The sequence below is a fragment of the Ustilaginoidea virens genome, chromosome 6 (assembly GCF_000687475.1).
Source record: "Ustilaginoidea virens chromosome 6, complete sequence".
Classification (NCBI taxonomy): Eukaryota; Fungi; Ascomycota; class Sordariomycetes; order Hypocreales; family Clavicipitaceae; genus Ustilaginoidea; species Ustilaginoidea virens.
Window position 1 is genome coordinate 1983447 of NC_057321.1, and position 23814 is coordinate 2007260.

General features: G+C 51.8%; 7 protein-coding genes across 7 annotated transcripts; 4 read left to right on the forward strand and 3 right to left on the reverse strand.

Moving 5' to 3' along the window:
* Positions 1–3692: 3692 nt before the first annotated feature.
* UV8b_07442 (uncharacterized protein) lies at positions 3693–5954 on the forward strand (the record flags this gene model as incomplete). The annotated part of the gene is made up of 3 exons (XM_043144939.1): positions 3693–5058; positions 5371–5627; positions 5697–5954. The coding sequence occupies 3 exons, from the start codon at positions 3693–3695 to the stop codon at positions 5952–5954; spliced, it is 1881 nt and encodes a 626-aa protein (XP_043000874.1).
* A 1137-nt stretch (positions 5955–7091) lies between these two features.
* UV8b_07443 (uncharacterized protein) lies at positions 7092–8090 on the reverse strand (the record flags this gene model as incomplete). Its single annotated transcript, XM_043144940.1, has 6 exons — positions 7092–7413; positions 7481–7570; positions 7637–7679; positions 7767–7808; positions 7959–8010; positions 8073–8090. 6 exons carry the CDS (start codon positions 8088–8090, stop codon positions 7092–7094), a joined length of 567 nt encoding a protein of 188 aa, XP_043000875.1.
* Positions 8091–8959: 869 nt separating this feature from the next.
* Positions 8960–11008, forward strand: UV8b_07444 (uncharacterized protein; the record flags this gene model as incomplete). Its single annotated transcript, XM_043144941.1, has 3 exons — positions 8960–9236; positions 9409–10733; positions 10865–11008. The coding sequence occupies 3 exons, from the start codon at positions 8960–8962 to the stop codon at positions 11006–11008; spliced, it is 1746 nt and encodes a 581-aa protein (XP_043000876.1).
* A 2315-nt stretch (positions 11009–13323) lies between these two features.
* On the forward strand, positions 13324–15498 carry UV8b_07445 (uncharacterized protein; the record flags this gene model as incomplete). Its single annotated transcript, XM_043144942.1, has 3 exons — positions 13324–14165; positions 14229–14430; positions 14524–15498. 3 exons carry the CDS (start codon positions 13324–13326, stop codon positions 15496–15498), a joined length of 2019 nt encoding a protein of 672 aa, XP_043000877.1.
* Positions 15499–15990: 492 nt separating this feature from the next.
* On the reverse strand, positions 15991–17216 carry UV8b_07446 (uncharacterized protein; the record flags this gene model as incomplete). Its single annotated transcript, XM_043144943.1, has 3 exons — positions 15991–16460; positions 16519–17014; positions 17172–17216. 3 exons carry the CDS (start codon positions 17214–17216, stop codon positions 15991–15993), a joined length of 1011 nt encoding a protein of 336 aa, XP_043000878.1.
* An 844-nt stretch (positions 17217–18060) lies between these two features.
* UV8b_07447 (uncharacterized protein) lies at positions 18061–19733 on the forward strand (the record flags this gene model as incomplete). The annotated part of the gene is made up of 6 exons (XM_043144944.1): positions 18061–18081; positions 18207–18248; positions 18380–18409; positions 18490–18609; positions 18726–19493; positions 19611–19733. 6 exons carry the CDS (start codon positions 18061–18063, stop codon positions 19731–19733), a joined length of 1104 nt encoding a protein of 367 aa, XP_043000879.1.
* Positions 19734–20330: 597 nt separating this feature from the next.
* UV8b_07448 (uncharacterized protein) lies at positions 20331–23411 on the reverse strand (the record flags this gene model as incomplete). Its single annotated transcript, XM_043144945.1, has 4 exons — positions 20331–20479; positions 20559–22557; positions 22609–23029; positions 23107–23411. The coding sequence occupies 4 exons, from the start codon at positions 23409–23411 to the stop codon at positions 20331–20333; spliced, it is 2874 nt and encodes a 957-aa protein (XP_043000880.1).
* Positions 23412–23814: the final 403 nt, after the last annotated feature.

Here is a 23814-nt window from a genome sequence, read left to right on the forward strand (position 1 = left end):
GCCGCAAGCCGCTTATTGCTTCCCGGCTAAGTGGTGCGGGTGCGGCGCCCAGCTGAGTGGGGAAGAGGAAGGCTCCCAGCAGAATAGTAGAGGTTGGCGGCTCCTGGTCAGGCCTCTGGACTCAGGGGCCGGACAGATTTGGAAAGCAAAAAAAGCTCTGCAGAGAAATAACCGAGGGGAGGGGGGATGTTGGCGGAAATGCACCAACGCACCAGAGCACGCAGCACAGAATCTGCTGGTGGGTGCCTGGCGGGAAGACGAAACTATCACTGGGATTGCCGTTTTGCCGCGCCGTTTTGATGTACTGTCTGTCTGTTGTTGAATAGCAGCACTGGTTCGGGTGGTCTTGTTGTTATACGGGTGGACCGGCAATGAATGTGTCGGCGGCACAATCCAATTGTGTGGGAGTTGGGCAAGTCAAGGCGTCAGCACCCAAAGGAGGAACCTCCAGCACGGAGAAGAAGAGGCTTGATTTGCTTTAGGTATCATGTTCAGATGCTGCTGATGCGGGTTTCGAGCGGATCGTTCTTGAGCCGCAAGCCAATTCACGACACCTTGCAAAAGGCCAGAGGGCAGTCTCGTCTCGTCTGGCACCAGTATGCTGAGCAGGTCAGATAGTGGCGACAGAGGCGAAAAAGTAGACGGGAGGATCAGGATGAAAAGAAGATCCCGACTCGGCAGAATCAGGTCGGGAGACGAAGGAAGGGCGCACCCAGTACGAGGTGAGGGAAAATGAGGCGAACAGACAAGACGCTGCAATTGGCAGGTCTCCAAGATCAAGCAGAGAATGAATAGGAGGGAGTCGGGGGGCTTGAGGAATATAAGATGTATGCACTCGGTCCTCGGCGCAGATGGCGGTGTCCTCTCTGGTTTCAGTTACCAACTGTTGGGAGCCCGCAAGATGGATACAGACCAGTTGACCTTGTGAACCGCGCAGCGCAGCACAGCGCAAAAGGTCGGAAGCAGAGGGACGTGCGGCCCACCAGCTGCTTTTGCCTGTGGTTGTGCGTTGTGCGTTGTGCGTGTGCGTGTGCGTGTGCGTGTGCGTGTGCGTGACGCGAGCGCGAGTGCAGGTGCTGGTGCGGGTGCGGGTGCGAATACAACTGGGAGTGTATGTGAGCGAGGATGGAAATAGACGAATCAGAGTCCAAAATAAGACGCAGAGGAACTCGCAACGATGAGACAGGGGACCCGACGATGTCTAAGTCACCGGGATATAATTTTATATCTTTTTTTTTTTTTTTTTTTTTTTTGTACATAGATATAACAGTATGCCTAGCGATCTCTGTCTTGGGTAATGGCGGATAAAGGATCGCTTTTTGTGCCGAGAGGTTCGCCCGTACGCTAATGAGATGATTTGTCGGCCTGTATGTACAACAGCTGATGCTTGCTTGTTCATGCAAGGAAACAAACAAACCTACCAGCCTAGATGATTCTGTCCTGCTCAGTTGTCCTCGGCAAAAACCAAGAGCCAGATGCGCAAGGAGATTTTAGTATTTAAATAAATAAAAAAGATAAAAGAAAAATAAAACGAGGTTTGACAAATTGGTTTCAGGTCCGTTCCGGATGAGAAATAGACAAGAAAAGCACCACCAAGCAGGGATGAACACGAGATGAAGAAAGCAAGGTCGGCTGGCGATCTAGCTTCATACCACGTCTCATTAATATAAAATAGCCAGTGGTTGTGCGTTATTTCAAGGCGTCCTATCTCGAGACTCGAGCAATGATGGTCTTGATCGCAGTCCCGCAGATGCGGCCCAAAGTCTCATGCGGCTTGGCTTGTCAGGTACCAAGTGACTCCTTGAGCCGGGGCGGTATGGAGTCTGGACAAGGTTCTTGTGGTAAGAAGTCCGTTAGACGGCAGGCTGCCTGCAGTCTAATATGCGTAACTACCTAGCGCAGTTTGCCCAGCGTCTAATTCAATATTACCCGACGTCTCGAAACAAAAAGGCTCGTCCCATCATCAAGGCAAAGCCCACAAGAAGTCTGGTCGTCTTGTTCCAGACTCTTTCCAAAACCTTGCCAGTGCTAGTAACTAGGGCACATTCTGCTGTTGGGTCTTTCTCCAGGGCAACACCGCCCAGGCTGCCCTGCCCTGCCCTGCCCTGCCCTGCCTCCAAAATTCCACAGGGAGAATGGTCGTCAGTTGGTGTACGGAATAGTTGAGACGATACACAGACGTAGGTGGACCGTGGGGGGCCACCTTTCCAAGTCGACGTTCAACGCCTCCTCTCAGGCTAATCTTGTGCACGTTTCATTCGGACAGGGTCACAGGAAAGATTTTTGCAAGCGGAGAGCTGGACGGGACGGGACACCTTTACTGCCTCGCATCTAGCCAACAGATAACCCTGCTTGTGCCTCTGGGTGATTCGTGCATGACCATCGTGGACCACTGTTGGGCAGCAATGCTCCGAGTGCACGCCGCTCCATCGTTACCCTCGGCGGCGATCCAGGACGAAAAACTTTTCGACCACCTTGGAACCTCTTAGCACCGTTTGTAGTTCACGGAGTGAATGTGCAAGAGAAAATACCTCACACCCCAAACGTGAGCCCTAGCCTCAGTGAACTAAACATCCACCAGCCTCCTCGGGCTTAGACTTGATAGCTCCATGTCGACCCATTTCGTCCTGGATCCTGATTTGCCGGAAGTACTCCAGCACTTGCATCGTCACATGACTGTTTATCGGGGTGAAGAGGTGCGGTGGTTTTCGTTGTTTTCGAACAGCCAGTGATGCAAGGCCCTGGCCTTCAAGGTCATGACGGTCTCGTCATATGATGGTTCTTATACCCAAAAGAGTGGCACCAGCCTTGTTAGTCATCTTGGTACACAAGCCTTCCTTCACTACTCCGTACAGCCAGTTGGGCCTGGGCTTGCTCAAGATTACAGCTATATGCACTATAGCATCCACTCATTTGCGAGGTTGCATTCGCATCGAGGTTGTTCCCCGAGTCCAGGAAATGAAGGCGCAAGTTTTGGTATATTCGGAGCGACTATTACAGGAGTAGATTTGGGACAATATCTACCGCAGTACGTAGTATATATATTAAGCCCAATAGAACCGCCCTTTGTGTGTGGCATCATATTTTAGGGCAACAGCATTCCCTCTAAGCTGTGTAGGAAGATGTACGCCTTGACAGTTGGTTAGGCGTGCTGCATAGTTGCAAGCGGCCGCGTCCCCAATTCAAAATCACAAAATATCTGGTTACTGGTGGTTGCTGACACGACAGCCACCTCCTCCAGGTACCTACCTCCTAAGGACTCAGCTAAGGTGAGGCAGGCACAAAGAAAGCCACATTCCCCGCGCCAACAACCTTGGAAGGTGGGGGAGTTGGTTGAAGCAGCCCTGTTAAGTAAGCAAGGAATACGGAACTACGTTTAGCCTTTTTCGGGCGCCGCCAATTCGCGGATGTGACTCCTGGTCTATCAACAACCATCAGATGATCAACAAGTGAGCCAAGGAAAACCTTGGTGGAGACCCACAGTTACTTCAACATCTGCCCTTGAATTTGGATATCGCGATCGACTTACGTTCATGAACGTCCATAGCGACTGCACTCGCCAGCTCGTCGTTCCATCCACAAGTTGTCCCACAGCTGCAGACCGCACAGCTTAGCAAAGGCGATGCAGAAGCAACCTGTATGATAAAACACATCTCTCTTATTTCAATCGAGCGAGAAATCGCGGTCCAAAGATGAACCCAGCACAAGGACAAGCTCAACAGCTGCCGTCACAAGGGCAGGCTGGATCTGCCGGCCAGCAGCAGCCACGTCCGCCTCCTATGTACATGCCAAACCAGATCAGAAGTCTTCCACTGCTTACCGAAGAAGAAAAGAACAAATACGAGCAGGGTCTTCAGGGCTTGTGGAAAAAGGCAAACAACCCCCAAGCAACCAGCGCAGATCAACTCGCGGCGCGGCAAAAGATTATCGAGTTCTCGAAGATGCTGATAGGAAAGATTCAGGCGCGACGACAACATGCGCAGCAGCAGACTCAACAGGGACAGCCTCCGCGGCCGCCATCTGCCCAGCAAAACCCGTCACAGTCCTTGGGAGCACCTGCTACGCAAACACAACCGCAAAAGGCCCAGCAATCACAGCCGACGAATACTCCTCTTCAGGGGCAAGCACCACCACCACCTCCTCCAAGCGGTGCACCTCATAGTCAGAACCCTCAGGCTACCACGGCTGCGGCTTTGGCTGCGGCTTCGGCTGCCACTGCGACTGCCACGACGGCAGCCCAGCGCAAAATCTCCATTTCCGAGAGCATTATGCAGCACGTGAATAAAATGGTTTTCCGCGCCCCGGCTCATTTGACGAATAAATCCGCTGCTGATATCAGCAATTGGGCCGAGGAGATGAAGGAGAAATACGCACGCGCGCTTGCAACAATGGAAAGTACCAAGAGCAAGGTTGCGGCTATGGAGAAGATGGTCAAGGACCGTGCCGCCGCAGGGAAACCGCTTCAGGATGAAGAGCATCGGCAATATACGCTGCGAAGGGATCAACAGCTCAAATTCTACAACGAAGCTCACAAGTGGGTTGAAAGCGTAAGGAAACAGCAGGAAGGCATCCAAGCTGGAGCGGGAACGGGTCAAAACGGTGCTTCGGGAACAGCAGCAGCAACCCAACAGCCTAACAGTGCACCAGTTGTCGCAAATCCTGCACAGAGCACGGCTCAAGCTGCTTCGCAAAACGTCACGGCGTCTGTCAACGCAGCTGTGGAGGCTGCCAGGAATCAGCAACAGCTGGCAGCTGCGAATCGCCAGGCCCCAGCAAACGGAACGTCAACTCAAACACCTCATCAAACTCAGCCAAGGCCTGTGCCGCAGTCTCTTCAACAAACGCAGGTCCAATCTCAAGTGAAAACCGAACAACCACACCCTCCACCCGTCAACACAGCTCAAGTACATGCTGTTGCCCAAGCTGCGAGGATCCAGACTTCTCAATCAGGGACCCCTGTTACCGCGGGAGGTCCTACCCGTGCTCTTAGCCACTCGGCAGCCATGACTCTTGCTAATCAGAGAGCGTCGAGTACCCCGGGAAGTGTTCCAATTCAAGGTCAGCAGCCTGGCACTACTGCCTCAGCAGCTGTCGGGGCGGCGAATCAAGGAGTTGTAGCACCCGGCGTGGTGCAGCAACAACAACAGCAACAACAACAGCAACAACAGCAACAACAACAACAACAGCATCAACAGCAACAACAACAACAGCAGCAACAGCAACAGCAACAGCAACAGCAACAGCAACAGCAGCAACAGCAACAACAACAACAACAGCAGCAGCAGCAACAGCAAGGGCATCCGCATGCTCATCCGACACAAACCCAAACGGGTTTCCAAGCGAAGATGCCGATTCCTAAACAGCTACCAGAGAAAGCAACAGCAGTTCCGCAGGGCGTTACTCTCGGCGGAGGCATTAGCGCTGGACGACCGACAATGTCCCAAGGCACCGGCACGCTAGGTGGTGTAATGAACCAACCCCCCATTGCCAGAATTCCCGCTTACAGTCACGACGCCGAGGGCGATCATGTGCTGAACAAGAAGAAGCTAGATGAACTGGTCCGGCAGGTTTGTGGAGGAAGTGGAGATTCACAAGATGGGCACCTCCTGACACCAGAAGTTGAAGAGGCAAGTAACGCAGGCAGAAGCATGTATAATCTCAAGAGAATGACGGAAGTAGCTAACCATATCCTCCAGAGTGTGTTGAACATGGCGGATTCGTTTGTGGACAATGTGTTGCATGCTGCTTGCCGCAATGCCAAGGAACGAGGCTCTAAAGTCCTGGAAATTCGCGATATTCAGCTCGTACTTGAGAGAACTTACAATATCCGGGTTCCTGGTTATTCATCGGATGAGCTGCGAACTGTTCGTAAGGTCCAGCCCTCACCGGGTTGGATAGCAAAGATGAGTGCCGTACAGGCCGCCAAGGTAATGCCCGGGAAGGGTGACCCTTGATGTGATGAAGAGAGGGCTTGAAACCGAGAATCGTCTTTAAAACCGTCAAAGATACCTCAGCAAGGTGGGAAATGGGGCGTTTTTCTGGAACAGTGTTACTTTTGGGATGTCCCAGGCTGTCGGCGTTTTCTTTCCGCGGACAATCCGCTCAGTAGTTTTTGTTTTCAATAACCACGGCAGGGCATATGTTGCATCCGCAGTGAAACTTGGGGAACGACTAGCCTACGCCTCATAGATTACCGTGGGTGCTTGTCGTGATTGACACGTAATGTGATATGTTATAGAACTTGGCAAAGGAAGAGAGAGAGAGAAGGTCATGAGTAGCTAGCATTCATCAGGAAAACACTATGGGCGAGAGTCCAGTAGTGTATTGTCATATTGGATACTCCTACTTTGTGGATTTTCTGACTGAGAATAATCTTCCAGCCGTAGCAAAGTAACTTGTCTACAAATAATGAGTCGCTTTTTCTGCATTTTTGCTCTTTTCAGTGTACCGATTTTTTTACTGGCCCATACTTCCTAGGTTCGTCAAGAAACGGGTCGAGACTGGAAATGGGATGACTCAGACGGCATTTTGCCATTTGCTGTCTGCACGACCTCTCGATGCTTGTGATAGTTGCCTATGGAACTCGTCTAAACAAGCCGATGGCTAGAGGTAGTCACGATGATGCAGAAGCCCATGCTGTCTTGAAGATGGCCGTCGACCCTGTACGAAAGGAGGACCTCGTCGGTCCGGATGCAGGTAATCGAATTAAGAAGTCTAGTCGATCATGCCAAGCCTGGCATGTGAACACGCCGTCTACTCGCACAGCTTGCAGGTTGACAAAAAAATTTATCATGATGTGAGTTCACAGGATTCTGGAGACCGAGCTGCTGCTCAGTGTTACCGGAGAATGTGCAAAATCATGCTAGATTTTCCATGCTCGCTTATTCTGGGTCCTCCGGGTTCGTGTGTTCTTACATGAGCTACTCGGCGACTGTTAACCGAGAGGGTGCTCTACTCATAATGGCATCTTCCGCCTGGGGATGACATTGCACACAAGCGCTGCTCAACCTAGAACTACTTGTTCTTGTCGACTTGGTTGTCCTGTTCTTCCTATGTCATCGCAGACCAAAGTCCTTCCGAGTCCGGGGAGCTTAAAAGGGTTCAGTACTGCGCCATCGAAGCGGAATTACCTTGTCAGCCTTCGGCGCTTGCCGCCGGTATGGTTTCGTCCGCGGCCCCTTGGACAGCTGGCCATATTGGCGGTACTGGCGATAACACCCTCTTGCTATCGCCCTGACGAATGAACATCTTAACGATGGTCTATTGGGCTTTACTGCCTTTGCGGCACAGGTGATATTCCTGCATCGTTCGAATTCAAATTCCATGGACATGGAGCCTCTAAGAAGAGTTGTTGGCTCAGCTGCGCTAACGCAACCCTTGGTTCCCGAAATGACGGTAGCGCTGAGCAATATTCTGCCAGCAGGAAAAGGTGAGCATCCTCTCCCGACTTTCACCTGGCGTTGATGGCGGCTCAACGTACCGGGATATAGGAAGGTAGGATGGGATGATTATGACCCCATTCCGAGATTGGCCGCAGTCGTATATTGAATCAACGCGCGGGTTTTTTTGACTAAGAAATCTGTTGAGACAATAAGAGGCCCAAAGTGATAAGGGCTACGTGGTCGAAGCCGTTCACGGTTCCGACAAGCTCATGGAATCTGTCGTGTCGAAACGTAGGGCTGCGGCATGTACAAAAGTACAAAAAGTCAGAAGCCGCCTTGCCCTGACGATGCCGACGAGAGGTTTGAGACAGCTTCAAGAGATACCATAGAATGCGGTCCGATGACCTCGGGCGTTTCCACCACAACCTGGATCGGAAAGTTTACAATTTTCCATCTCCTACTTCGCTGTCAATGACGGATTTGGGTGGATCGCAGTGAGGCGAGCGGAAGTGCAGCTTGATCACAATACGGCATCACCTCACTGCGGGCATAGAAATGTACAAAATCAGTGCGCACGGAATACTGCTCCAAGAGAAGAAACGGCGCTATTGCGTAGCGAGATGGCAAGCTATTTATTGTCACCATTCGGTGCATCTAGTAGACAGGACGGACGGAGTATGTGAAACTTACGATGACTAGGGGCTTCATTACCTGGTTTGCCTTCTCTTTCCGTGGCTGGGGAATACCAATTATTATTGTTATTATTTTTTTTTCGTAAACATCAAGAAATGGCTTGGGGGTCGAGAAACGTCCTTGTGATGCAGTGGACTTTGAGGCTGGCCAGCTGGTGCACAGTGCACACTGAGGGCAGGACGAGATATTCCAGCCAATGCTTAGGCAGTGGTCGACAAGTCGCCTGGTTGTTCGGCCAGTGCATAGGCACAGTACGTGCTTGTGTGGTAGGCAACCAGGGTCTGATGGGAAACGTCACTCAGTGCCGCCTGGGAGCGCCGCAAATTATGTCGTCCAATGGCAAGCCAGGTTAGCGAAGTTGGGCGTTCCGGTACCTGAGATTGCGTGCATCTTGCAGCTTGACCTGAAGTATCCCTTACGTCCCAGACACCATACTGCATCGGCGCCGCTTTTCCGTGACCCAAGGCGTGTCTGGATTCTGGCACCTCACAATCTCATCGAAGCTCGAACCTTCCTCGCAGTTGACCCAAAGGCCTTATCAATGTCCACCACAACTCTCCAGATACCTCAACTCACTACTTTCGTCGGCCCAAACGCATCGAGTTGCCTTGCAATCAAAATACCCACCCACACCCGGCCACAGAATTGAACGCTTGTCTTACGCTCTTTTCCAAGCCTGTGTGTGCACTGCTCCTTCTGACCATCCGTCTGCGCGGCTCCCTTGGTTTTCAGGGATCGCAAACGTCCTGGTCGAGCACGTCACAACGCGCACTCGGTACAAATCGCTGATTCCGCCTTCGTGTCGTCATCGCCGACTACCCGAAACTGCGGAGAGCTGGCTACATCCGTTTTTTTTGCCTGAAAATCTTCAATACTCAGCCGCAATGCCCAGCAAGACGCCCAATAGCAACGGCAACAAGCCTATCGAGAATGACACTAGAAACAAGGGTGACGTCGAGATGAAGGATTCTGGAAAGACCAGCCCTAAGAAAGGTGCCAAAGATGGTGATGATGAGATGACAGTTGTCGTTCCCATCACAAAGGCATCGAAACAGTCATCAAAGCAGCTTCACGATGCTGATGGTGACGTGTCTATGGGTGGTGAGGAGAATACTGCCGGTGACGGCGACAAGGTTGATCCTGTCGTGCAGACAGTGGCAGGTAAGCTTTCAAAAACCTTGACATTGAGAACGGCATGCAATATCTGGAGCGTTGGCGTTTTGTGCGCTACGAAAAGGCATACCATTCATGTCTAGAGAACTCTCCTTCTTTTCCCATGCCCGGAGTCGCATATATGGATTTCTGACACTCGAGTTTCGTCTCAATGATGCAGATATCAAGAGCAACTTTGCCTTGTTAGACCGAGCCGTTGCATTGTTCGATCCGAGATTTTCCCTGCGCGCCCTGCGCTCCATTTCGCTTATTCGTAAACGACTGACACCGGACATTATTGGTCAAGTAATTGTCGATACCTTCCCAGCTACCGTTACGTCAGGCAACATTGCCAAGGGCCTTCTCATTGCTGTTGGTCGTGAGAGCATGCCCTTGGGTCGCCATGCTAGTTCAGAAATGGAAATCGACTCGGCAGAACCCAAATCGACCAAGAACGGCAAGAAGGAAAACAAGGAGATTATCCCCGAAATTGACATCTTCATTGGCATCTTGATCCAGGTTTATCTCTTTGACTCTCGCAAGTTTAAAGATGGCGCCGAGTTCAGCAAGAACCTGTCCAGGCGCATCCAGGCTTTGAATCGTCGCACTCTTGACTCACTCTCCGCCAAGGTTTACTTCTACTACTCTCTCTTCTGTGAGCACATTGCGCCACTACCACCATCCCCGGAGTCTCCCATAGTTTCCATCAGACCCACTCTGCTTGCAGTTATGCGAACCGCCGTTCTTCGAAAGGATATCGACACCCAAGCCTCGGTCATTGTCCTGCTGCTGCGGAACTACCTGCTGACTTCACACATAAGCCAAGCTGACTTGCTTGTCTCCCACACTCAGTTCCCTGAAAATGCCGTCAACAATCAGGTAGCGCGGTTCTTATACTACCTTGGTCGTATCAGAGCAATCCAGCTGCGATACACAGAGGCTCACGAGCACCTTACTGCCGCCACTCGCAAAGCTCCTTCAAGCAACTGCGCTGTCGGCTTCTCCCAAACAGCCACCAAGCTACTCATGGTCGTTGAGCTGCTGATGGGAGATATCCCTGACAGAGCGACGTTCCGACAGCCGGCTCTGGAAGATGCCCTTCGTCCGTACTTTTTATTGGTTCAGTCTGTTCGCGTTGGCAATCTAGAGGACTTTGAGACGACCATTGCTGAGCACGCTGATGCTTTCCGACGCGACGGTACATACTCTCTTATTCTCCGCTTGCGACAAAATGTCATCAAGACGGGTATCCGTATGATGTCTCTTTCGTACTCTCGCATATCTCTGCGGGATATCTGCATTCGTCTCCACCTGGGAAGTGAAGAATCTGCAGAGTATATCGTAGCAAAGGCGATCCGGGACGGCGTCATCGAGGCAACTTTGGACCGCGAGCGTGGCTTCATGAAGAGCAAGGAAGTGGGCGATGTTTACGCCACAAGAGAACCAGGCGAGGCCTTCCATGACCGAATTCGAGCTTGCCTTGCCCTGCACGACGAGAGTGTCAAGGTACGTGCGCGTTCCCTTTTTTTTTTTTTTTAACGTTTTGACAATGTGACGTTTCATAATAATCATGGCAATTGGTATCGATGCGCATCATGTGACATTGGACATGACTCTAATTCGCGTTTTGACGATAGGCTATGCGTTTCCCTATGAACCAGCACCGACTTGAGCTTAAGAACGCTCAAGAAGCCCGGGAGCGCGAACGCGAGATGGCCAAGGAAATCCAGGAAGGGGACATGGACGAGGACGATTTGGGCGGCGACTTTGATGGCATGTAAACTTTGTCGGCTGGCTCCCTTTATTGTTGTCATGCCTGCCCTCTTGGTTGATTGAATTCTTACAGAAGCTTTGACGGGTCATGCAAGGGCTCTGGATTCGCATTGCCGTTATGCGATGGAAGCTACGCCAGCCAGCTCGCAATATGCTGAGGTACCATAATGACGTTGTATTTCTCTGTCCACCTACCGCTCGGGGCTACGGTGGATGTTTCAGGGGACAGAAAGGAAGGAAGGTTGTCGCTGTGTGTCAGGGAGGGGCTTTGAGGTGGCTTGGGTGTTGGGAGGGAGGGAATGCAGGATGTTCATAGAGACGGGCCGTTTCTTCTCTTGGCATGGAGTCGAAGCAAACGACCCGTTGACATAATTATGCGGAGCCTCATGTGCTTTGCCTTTGTGTACAGATATGACAACAAGGTTTCATAAATCACGACCTTGGGGGTGCCAGCTTCTGAGATTAAGCAGTGACATGACCCTTGTCCAGTCTATTTCTTCTGCTCGTTGACTGGCCTTTGCACAACGAGCACGTAGCCAACCGGAGTCGCCTACATACTATGCCAGGGGCCAACTGCAGAGCAAGCACTGGCGACTGACTCTCTTGGTTCATTAGGGCATCAGGCACACCTTGCCGTTGGTTTTCATTTACACGTAGCATCATGAAGTACGAGGCTGGTTGCTTTCCCCAGCACCTGATGAAGTGAAGTGTACCGAGTACAGGGCCCCGTTCCAGGCCACAGACTCACGTACTACTTGGCTCAAGTGCTTTTCTCCCTCGTAACCCTTGAGGGGGCCTGGTATATGCTTCGACTGCGTATCGAGAGCTCAGATTGCTGTTTTGTAAATCTCAAAAGGCTGATATGAATGGAATTATACTGGAAGGAGCCGGTTGTCTGTTGACTTGCGCAGTCGGTGGCGGCAATGGGCAAACTCGGAGCTCTCGCACAGGCCGCTGTAGCCAACGATTCCGTGATCAGTTAGAGTACACTGGAACTATGACGTACGCATCGCATCAGGAGCCAAAGTAGAAGCGGCCAAAAGGACAACAGTCCTTATCGCGTTCCAGTTTACAGCAGCAAGTTGAAAGGAGCAATCTTGTCATGTTTTGTGACAGGCTCTGGGGAAATTTCGTAACCCAGCGGATGAACGTGTGTGATGCCTGGCATCCAAATCCCTGGGAGGTTTTGGCCTTGGAAATGTGCCCAGAATTGTACCCGGGACCGAGTCGCGATTGCGCTTAACAACAAGTGGACTAACAGCAGCAGGGCGTGGCGGATCCCCAGACATGTAGCCTCTTGTTGCTTCATGACTGGGCAAGAGGTTGATGATACTTTCACCGTCTGTTGAGGCCCGTGATGCCACGTGCATGCTTGTCAACCACAACATGGCATAAGCGAGAGCGTAGAAGGACTGGTATTCTAGCCTTGCGGAGTGGCTACTTGACATGGCGATGTTGTTCCGTGTACCTGGACCATTAGGAATACTTGGCGAGGTCAGTAGATGAAAGTAAATCTCGGAGATTTGAACACGACTTGAGACAGATGACAGAAAAGTCTTGAAATATACAAACGAACTGTACAGTACAGTATTTATGAGAATTACAACGCCGAGTCTCATGGCATCTAACCCGCGACGTCACCAGTTGACGTTTACCAAGACGATATGAGGAGGCGCCGCCTGCCGGAGGTGCAGGAAGATGCTGGCAGGTACCTGCGTATAAAAAATTATCTTGGTATTGTGGTCGGTGACGACGCTGATGAGGCAGATCGAAAGGAACATGAACCATCAAGCACCAGAGCTTTGCACCAACGTGCCAGGCATATACACCAGCACCACACCTACACCTACACCTGCCTGTTCGGAGGTAGTGGGTGCCCTGGATCTTGGGCGAGTCGGCAGGTACAATGCACCACCAGACTCTTCTGGCACCTCTCTCGGTAGGTACGTTGACATGTAGGTACCTAAGGTATCTATCAGCAAGCGCCCATTCTCATTAGTCAACCCAGCGCGGCCCCCACTTCCTCTTCACCCCTCGCGTTCGAAATCGCCACACCATCACCGCGGCTTGGACGGAGAAAGGAGGTTTAGTTTAGATCCGTACAACCGCCGGTTCCTCGGCGCACCTATAACAGCTGGGTACTGCGACACTTGTTTAACAGGTTGCTTGTCTCGCCGCATTTGCCCTGGGTCTCCCTACCAGCTCATGTACTCCGTATGCCGCTGCTGCTTCCGTGGTCGCATCCCAGCCGCCCACCCTATCAGCTGCGCTCGCTTCAAACCGCGGGCCACGGCTACGGCCACGAGCACGATAACACCAAGTGATGCCCCCGAAACGGAAACGAACAGAGCCTTTTCAATCGATTCCCTTGCCGTCCTTGACGCGTCGCACATCGCGTCAAACGCCTGTCCTACCCCCGCGTCCCACGCTCACGCTGGTGGCTCAGGCTCCAGAGGAGGCTGAGGCAAGCCCAACTGGACCATGCGCCTCTGCTTCAGCTTCGGGGCCGGATTTTCAACTTGACGGGCCGCATCCACTGACAATAACCACGGTCCCGCGTACGACTTCCCGGGCGCTTGTCCCAGTACCCACGCTTTCCCGTCAGCCTGCACACCGTCGAGACAAGTCGCCAGCAGCTGTCCACCCGCCTCTCACCCCCCCGGTTCCCATAAAGCCGCCCGTATCTGTCTCTGTTCCCCTTGCCGCCTTGATTTCCACGCAGAGCATGCCGGATGTTGTCATCAAAGAAAACACTCGTCGTCCATCAGATCTTGTCGCGCCGGATACTATCTACCATTTCCCGCTTCCTCCCCCCCATCGAAGAGCGCAGTCGTCTTTGGTACGACCTCTCGGGCCCTCTGCGTTGCCCTCACGATTAGGCAGGCGTCCGGCACCTGTGATTGTGACTTCGGTGCTGCCTCCAAACTCGCCCACCGTAGTGGCGAACGATCGAGGGCCACCGAGAGCAGACCGCAACATTGATAAAGTCGTGTTGGGTGATCTATGCTTCCGTACCTGGTACCCGAGCTACTACGGCAAAGAAGTATTGGGTGATGCCTCTGGTAATAATGCTAGGGCTGGAGTTGGCAACAAAGATGCAAGTCACGAGCCGGGCGGTAAGCCCTCGAAAAGGGATAAAGACACCCAGCCCATCCTAGAGAGATTGTACGTTTGTCCCTGCTGTTTTAAATACGCCAGAGAGCTGGTAGCCTGGCGTGGGCATGTCAGAGTCTGTGAGCGCAAGGGACACGTTCCTGGCAAAAAAATCTACACGCATCCTCGTGGCAGGCGAAAAGTATACGCTGCACACGACGGCAAAGGCTCGGTACCCAAAAGGCGACGAGGCGACGGTGGTCTACGATGCACCGCAGAGGTTATTGAGGACCAGGGCGAATGGAGCATATGGGAAGTCGACGGCGAGAAGAATAGGGTGGGTTGCGATACCGCCACATGGCGATTTTTGCCCCGGTTCTTGATATTCCGTGAACATGGTGTGTGGCTAACCTCGTTGGTCGACCGACAGCTCTTTTGCCAGAACTTATGCCTCTTTGCGAAGCTTTTTCTTGACAACAAATCCGTCTTCTTTGACGTGACTGGCTTCAACTACTACTTACTCGTCTACACGCCCCCATTAAAGACTACAGGTTCAGCAATGGAGCCAGTCCATAACGGTCGTCGGCAAGTAACGGGATTCTTCTCCAAGGAGAAAATGTCATGGGACAACAACAACTTGGCCTGCATCTTGATTTTCCCTCCGTGGCAACGAAAGGGCCTGGGGGGGTTGCTGATGGGCGCTTCTTACGAGATGTCTAGACGAGATGGTATCCTCGGCGGCCCAGAAAAGCCAATATCGGACCTGGGCAAGAAAGGGTACAAGAGATTCTGGTCGGGAGAAATTGCACGGTGGCTGTTGGGCCTGGAGAAGACGGCATCATGGCAAGCGCTGCCGCGCAGCCACATCCACGACGTCCAGGCGGAACCGCAGGGGCTGGCAGAAGTCACGCAGGAGCTGATTGTGGATGTCAATGACTGTAGTCGAGGCACCTGGATAGCTGCCGAGGATTGCCTCATGGTCCTTCGAGATATGGGGCTAGTCGAAGACGCGGGCATGGGATTCGGCAAGCCTGGGACAGAGGTCGAATGTGACCAAGACGAGGAAGGCGCGGAGGAGGAGGGAGGATTAGGAGGCGAAGGGGATGGTTATGGATCCGACGCAACACTCCCGGGTCAGAAACATGATGCGGCCTCGGAATCTGCAGGCACAGCGCTTGCGAAGCCCGTGCCCCGTGTTCGAGTGGACAAGGACGCTGTACGCCGATACGTGTCCGCACACGGAATCAGTCTTGAGCGAGCATGCGATCCTGACGGTTTTGCGGAGCATTACGCCGCCCAGGGCTACAACCACAACGACAATGACAAGGACAAGGACATGGACATGGACAAGGACAAGGACAACACTGGAGGTGGAGATGGGGATATGCAAACGGTGCAGACGTGATGGATCCCGGGTCTTGTGTTCTCTTTGCTGTTTGTTGAGTTTTATGATACCCTGTACTCCCCGGCCCCCTTGCTTTTATCTCGGTTTTCCTCGACTAGAATCGCACAAGGAGGAGCACTACGAGTCCTGACTGCTTGTCTGCCAGGTTTAACTGCGAGGCTGATTTCCGAACCCCGTGATGTTGTAAAAGTCCCTTTGCTGTAAAATATCGTATTGGACCAGCTCGCTTTCAACTGGAGTATCTGCTATAAACTTTCATTTTCCTTCTTTTTCAAAATCCGAAAGCCGACGGACCCAATAGGTTCCGCAAGATAAAAAGAAAAGCCAAATCGTACTCGCGCCCTCCGCTCCGCCTACCTGGCCCTCGGAGTATATGGATTCTTACTTGAAGTTTTACTGGGTGCTTTAGTCTACAACAGCGTCGCATTATTTTGTAATATTGTCCTTTCCCATCATGCTGCGATTCAGAGGGAAGGGGAAACAGTCCGACCTCTACCACAAAAATCTCCTACATTGACTGCTACCGCATAAGCATTTGGTCATGTCCTCAATGTTGCCATCATAATCCTCCAGCACTTCTTCCGTAGCTCCATCAACGTAGTCGAACGTGAGCTCTTCGCCCTTGTGAATGTCCTTGATGGCGAAAAGGGCCAGATCGTGAATATGCTTGTCGGCGTGATCGCCTACGCGAGCAAAAATTCTGAGGTTGGGGTCGCATGAGTGGTTGATGAAGCGGGTTGGGCCAGACATGAACTCCCCGTCGACCTCCAAGGGCGGGCCCCTCAATCTGGCGTCGAGCGATTGAGGGTCCGTGAATTTGTCGAGAGCGAACAGATACACATCTTTTCTTTGCGATATGACGGATGCAGCTCGACGGCGATCTGCTTCTGCCGAAGTGACAATCTCTCCGAGATAGCGATCCACGAACTGGCCTTTTCTGATCAACTGCTGAGTCCGTACTCCTGTGGGATACATTAGCTTTCGCGTTGTGAACCAATTGCTAGGAGGTACGGCGCTCACCCCATCCACGGTCTTTTGTTCGAAAGATTTGAAGAGGCACTGTGCGCCCGCGCTCGACTACCCGGTTGGGGCAGCTGACGGTACAAGAGCAGCCCTGATGACATTCATACAACGGCAATTTAGACGCGTGCAGCCTTGAACGCAGCAGACCAGCTTTAATCCCGTGAGCGTGGTAGGCATACGTCTTCCTGAGCTCCGTGTCAGGCTTGTCGTCCACGGAACCAGGTTCCCCGCCTATTTCGTCGTGGTCGACGTCGGCCAGGCATAAGCAGCCGGAGAACTGGCAGTCTTTGCTCTGGCTGCAAGCGCACCCACTTCGGAAACTTGAGTCTGCGGCTTGAACGCCATCGCCGAGAACGACGTCGTTGATGAAGCGAAAGTTTTGTGGTAAGATGCGGTGATCAATGTCGTTGACTATGGTGATGGGGGCCGATTGATGCGTGGGAAAAGATCGAAGCTGGCACCAGTGGCAGCGATACTTCTCATCCCAATGGCCCTATTGCACCATTTAGCCGCAGAGGAACAGCATGCTGAGCGGGTGGCATGAACATGGAAGCCGGGCAACTGAAATGCCACTGCTGGTAGCTTCAAGACTACCACAAACAGGGTTCCAGCAAGACGGAACAGGTCAAACACTATGTTGTGAGACTTACATCTTCCCCATGGTGAAAGAAATGCCTCCTCGTTGCTTCCTCCATCCTTGTTGCTCTGATAATCGAGAAGTGATGAGTTGGGGGGGGTGGGGGGGGGGTCCCCGAGTCGAAGCTGTAAGGAAGCTGTAAGGAGGCAGAAAGACGCGCTTGGGTCTTCTGTATCGCAACCGAAAAAGCAGCTGGATTCTAGCCTGTTGTAAGGTTCTCCAATGCACCCGGCAGCGCTGTCGGGGAGAAAGAGATTGCGCGGAGAAGACAATTCAAAGCCAGGAGCGCAAGATGTCCTCTCGCATATCCTATTGGGATTCCTTGCAAGCGACGCAGCAATTACCAGGTCCTCGGCTGTTTCGCGCGTTCGAGTTGATCGACCTACTTGTAATGCGCATTTCACAGCCAAGCAGAGCCGCCAACAAAGAACAGCCGGAAATCGAGCCCGCAAGACAGCCAATCCTACCGGGCTGGATACGTCCGCAACCTAGCGATGGGGAAGCTAGCGACGCATCATCTCGCAACGGGACGAGGGTAAAGTATGGTCAGTAGGCAAAGGCCGTCGGCAAAGGCAGTGGGCGAGGCAGGCAGTAGGCCAAGGACAAGGTGAATGCCATGACCCATGACCATGACGCATGCATACATAACGGCACCAACCACCCAGGGCGCTTTCATCTTCCTGCGCCGTGATTGGCCAGACGGGCCCCTTTCCCCCCTCCCCAGGTTCCAATCTGGAGGGCGCTTTGAAACTCTAGGAGGATTGAGGGCGGTTCGTTCATGCAATACTGCCTTGCGTTCCCCTCCTCAATGGGTGCAGAGAGAATGCGGTGAGCTGTATCCGAGGCCTTTTCTTCTTGATTCCGCAGGACAATTCGAGCAGTTCATGCCCGCACCGGCCCCCATGCCGTGTCGAGCCGCCCAGGTAAAGTGACAAGACGACAACAAGACGACAACAAGACGACAGCAAGACGACAACAAGACAACAACAAGACGGGCAGGCAGGGCAACAAGCGAGCAATTCACCACCCAGTCAGAGAGCTTCTCTAGGGGGGCCAAGTTAACGAGCATCGAGCAAACTTTCTATTTTTGGTAAGCCACATGCTCAATACCGGGGCTCATGGCCAATCCGATCCCGTTTCCCATCAACCCAAGCCAAGATGTATAAACCTCCTTCTCGCTCATACAGTTAACCAACCCTTCCTGGCCCTTCTTTGCGTAAGGCTGCCTCGTCCTTCCCTTTCGCCCAATACGTACCAAGGCCGCCTTTAGCAGAAGCCCCCATGCAAACCTTCGCGCGGGCATGGCTCAAATCAAACAACAGCCCCAGTAGCCGCCCGAAACCGAAAAGCTACCACGTCTCTCTGTCTTGGTCATCGTCTGCAAAATCACCGCGCAACGATTGTCCCCGCCACCTATAATACAGTGCGACTCAGAAGGTGTTTTGAAAATGGTAAGCGCTGCCCCTGGCAGAAGCCGATGAAGGAAACTACAGCCAACCCTAGCAGAAACCATGACGAGATGCTTCAGAATCGGTACAACTCAGGGCATCAAGGCTGACCTCAACAGGGCTGCTGCTTCTCACGATCTGGAGGGCCAAATTCCCCTTTTCCCGGTGGCGTACCGAACGCGTCTGCTCGTCATATCATCCAACCGCCTCTCTCCTTGCCAGAAAGTGAACAGGCGCACTTGCATGCGTCACCTCAACGAAGCCGCCGAAGCCAACGGCCCTTGGATGAACACATTAACAAGCCTCTGCGACGACACAAATGGGCGTCTGCGGACCGGCGATGGACGAGGGAACAGCTTGAAAGTGAACGCATAGCCTTCTTCGACACCCGTGTCACTGGACGACCTGAAATATGGCAGACAATCCGGGCTGCCGTGAATGTCATGGGGAGTGGCGACTGGGGGGAACCTCGCCAGGAGCACTCGGATAGTTTGGCGACAGCACAGTCCATCCTGTCAGCTGCCGAGATATCTCTGCCGACGGGCGATCTCTCAGACGGCGTCTATGACTCCTTTGGCAACTATTACCAGCTTCCACAATGGGTCGTCTCTGATCCAATCAATGTCGCGACGACAAACAGCGTCGACGATGGTGAGGAAGGATCTGTATCCGGAGATGACGGTACAGTAAACGACGAAGAAGATGCCCGAAAATCCTCAAACAGTATGAATGCGCAGGGGTTAGAAAAAGGAAAGGGTGTTTCAGATGCTCGGGATCAAGTAACTGTACGCGCACGGCTGAGTGAAACGGGTCGCGACTTTGACATTAGTGCCTCCAGGTCGGAGAGCACTCGGAGTATCATCAAGAAGCTGGCTTCCCAAACATCGGTGAGTGTTTGTCCCTTCCATTTCCTTCTCTTTGCAGCAGCTCCTCTTCTCCTCCAATGTCGAAGGAGTTACAACTATTGCCGAGCACAATTTAACCGAATAGTATCATTTGTTTAGCTGCCACCCGAGAAGAAGATAAAGATTGCCTACATGGGAAAGATTCTGAGAGAAAACCAGTCCCTGGAAGTCCAGGGCTGGCAGATCGGCCATGTTGTGAATGCTCTCGTGTTCAATAGATAGCACCATAGTCACAGTCTACGTACCAATGCTTTTGGCTGAAACCTTTCTCTGCTTTCAGCCGGCGGCTTGAGGGATCACAACAGACTCCCATGTGCCGAGTCATCTGCTCGAGCACCTCGAAACTTTCTCTTCCGTTCTTCCACCTGTTTGTTTATTTTGAGCAGCTATGGGAAAGTTCATGAGCGGGTTTGTCCCACATGAATCCCTATGTACCGCAGCTGTATACCCGCGGAAACAGTCTGTGTATCAACTGCAACACCAACGAACAACGATCCATGACGATCGTAAGGAAAGCACTCAAGATCTTGACTTTCAATTTTAGTGGTGGGGTTCATCTCTCGTGTCCACCCCTATATCTCGCATATATCGCTTTCTGCCTTCCCATTACGCCCATCCCACAGAGTCGCACAATATGCTCTTGCCCCTTTACGTACAAGATAATTATTTCTCATTTGACCCACCGGCGTTTTGTTACCGAGGAGCCTATCCTTGACTCCACTATTGCTCCTGGCTTGCGAGTTTCTCTATCCCAGAATACTACTCTTCAGGGCGTATTACGGGAAATGCTTTACATAGGTAGCTAATCTCAAGAGATGCCTATGCCGAAGACCCGATTTTGTTTAGCCCTTTCAATGACCCCAGACTCAGCGCAAGACCCTGAGATCTGCTTCTGATGCGCACAAACCCAATGATCGGCCCGTCTTCGCCTTCCTTCTCGATGCTGAGATTTGCTAGGGCGTCCTCGCCTGTTATACTTGTTAGTGCTTTATTTCTCGTGAAATACATGATGACGACATGCAGGACCGCTAAGCACAGTCGACTTACCAAAGACACTTCTGGCGTAGAGATTGGCGCTTAAAAACTGGCAATCTCCTTTGAGACTGGCTTCAGGTGTCAAGCAATTCATGTTGGTGCAGGCCATAAGCTGATCCAGGAAATCTCGCAAAGACTTAGCTTTTGAGTTGATGTTGACCTTGTTCTCCCATTCAAACTCGGTCCACATCGTACGGAATTGTGTCTCGGTACATGTAGCTGGTTGAATGTAATCCATAATGTCGACATGAAGGTCGTTCAAGATGACTACATTCGTATCAGTAGAGTGAGCGCCATCGTACACAACATTGCCGAAAATAACCCCGGTGTCTGTCGACGAGACCTTGATGGTACATTGCACATTATGGAAGTCATGAGGCCCTAGGTTTTGCGTTGTCGGCCGCTCCACAACCTTCAAGTCACCCAAGGTAGCAAACTCGACGGACAAGTTTTGCAGTGTTTCGGTTGTCTGGTTGACCAGGAGCACGTCAAGGACGATGTCAAATTGGTGCACCTTGACGTAAGCCTCGGCATAAACAGGATCCGAGAAACCGGTGAGCTGCACCACACGACTCAGTTTGGAAGACAAGTCCTCCGTAGATGCTTCGCCACCCGTTGCTCTCTCCAAGTCCATTTCTATTCCGTCAAGGCCGTCACTGACATTCTTCTTGGATAACTGTCGAATTTGAACAACGTCATCAACTTGAACAGCCGATTTCGCTCTGTTGAAGGCTTCTTTAGCCTCGCGCTTCTTCTCTTCTACCTGCACCATAGCGCGGAAGGCCTTTCTTGTGTCGTCCAGCCAGACCTTCCCAAGTTCCTTGTTGGACTCGAATTCTGCAAGGGATCGCACGCAAGACATTATTCGATCGATAGAGTCCTCGTCGATCGGGGCCTTGACAAATTGTGATTGTCCCACACGAAGGATGGAAATCATTATTAGCATTGCTTCAGCTCTTAGAGCATTCGTGCGAGCTTCGTCAGCAGAGATTTCCGAATGGCGCATGACGAGCTTCACCAATGTAGAAGATAGAACAGTGGCCAGATAATAATCCCCATCAAGAATGAGCTGACGCAGTGGCGGTTTTTGTGCTGCTTTGACGGCCTCCAGCTTGGCAGCCGCTGAAGATAGACTAGTCAGGGCGGTTTCCGTTGCATATGTACCATCGGCCAACACTTTCCGAGAGCCGCTCGGTGCTGTCGACTTCGAATTGCCATTGACCTGCTCTTCAAACTTTTCCTCGCCGTCTTGTTCCTCAAACAGGCGTTGCTCAGAGGCAAGAATTGGAATCTCACCAAGACTAGCTCTTATGCGCTTCCAGGCATCCCGTATGTCTTTTTCTTCCAAAGAATATTCGCCAATAATCCACATGATGCCTCTGTAAACTTTTCCGGCACGAACTTCGCTGAGAGTGGAGACGAGGCGTTCCACGATGGTCTTCCGTAGTGAAGGAAATTTCTCAACGACTTCCTTCACAAAGTTTATGACGTCAACGGCAGAGGCGGCGTTGAAGTCAGCAATGAAGTCCATAAGAAGTTCCACCACATTCGAGGCAACCTCAGAGAACTTGATGGCACATTGATGGATGGAATGTATAATAAGAGACCGGTATTCAGCATTCTTTTCGTACTCTTGATCAACCGTCTTTGACAACTCTTTCTTGAGCAAGAGAACGAGTTCTTCCACGTTCTTGCTTGACACCATGTCTAGGGCAATATTGAGAGCTTTTTTGCGTACATCAATATCTGTACTGGAAAGAACTCGTAGGACTTCCATCGCCAGATCGTTGAGGACGCCTTCATTCTTCTGTCGTAACTGGTTCACACGGTCCAGCACAATAAGTTTGACATTGTTATCGGCTTCCTTGATGCTGAGTTCGATGAATTTCGTGGCAGCGGCTTTGACAGCCACAGGATTGTTCGTTAAAGCCGTTAAAGAAGAAGCAGCCTCATACACAACAGTGGAGGTATCGGCTTCAAGCAGGTCGAAAATAAGTCGCAAGTAGCGAGCCTAGCCCAGTAAGACAACGTACAAAGGCAATACGGTCTGACACGTACTAACCTTGTTTTGGCCATTTTCGATAGCATCCTTGCGTATAAACTCAAGCTCCACTAGTTGCAAAAGCTCCTCGGCATTTGGTATGGCGTCGAAGACAGAACTTAAATATAGAAGGGCGGCATCGTGGTTGATGCTTGCCAGAGCTGCAAAGGCGTTGCGTTTGCATGTGGCGTCCGTCTCACTCTCAATGAATGCAGACAGAAGCTCTGAAGCGTCTGGAATCAATGATGGCGAGTGGATGAAGATAGATGAGACAGCAAAGACAGCATTCTTGCGGACATGAGCATGACGATGCTCGAGACAAGATCGCGCTGAGGAGAGTAAAGGTTCAATCAGTTCCGGTTCTCGTAGCTTGCAGAGAAAGCGCAGTGTATTCCCTCGGATATACTCGTTTGGGTGCTGAAGATCATTTCGGATGCCATTGCTAAGAAACTGTGGTCAGTCTATTTCTTTCAAATACGCTTTCATCATGAAAATCCAGACTCGGGCGATGATGCATACCAAACCAAGATCATTTCCTGCTTCAGTTTGCCACTGGCATCAAGCTTTGGGCAGATTTCGTAGTAAAAGTACAGGAGCTTTTTGAGAGGCTTGTGCTTTGAAGGCATAACGAATCGTATGATGTGCATGAGCAAAGTCGGCATCGGATCGCCATTGAGCATTATTGTGAGGATTTGCTTCATAGTTTCCACCTTGGTTTCGTCTGTGCCTTTCTCGAGCTGCATGCGCAGGTCGGACACGCTTGGCACATCAGCGGCATTGTCCTGGTGGACTAGACTATAGGCATTCTCGAGAAAGCCAGACATGTTGACCAAGGGATTAAATCTCGTTGACCTGAGCCGACTTGCGAAAAGGAGGGACTATGCTGGGGTGACCGCCTTCAGAACAGCTGGACAGGGTCGACGTGAACAAGGAGCACCGAAATCGACGCCTGGGGATGAAGTGTGTTACTAAGTCAAAGACTGTAGAAACTTGGTTATGCCATCCGCTGCAGTTCTGAAATCGTCATCTAAGGCCAGAATTGCCGATGTTGCTGAGGGATATCGAATGAAGCACTCCTTGAGCGACCTTGACTTCCAAAGATGATAACTTGGCCCTGACAACTAAGCCTCCATATTTCTGGTAATAGGTGGCAGTTAGCAAAGTGGGGTGGCTGAGACGGCACTGTCACGTGTAAGAGAGTGGGATTCCGCTGCTTAGGTAAGAAAT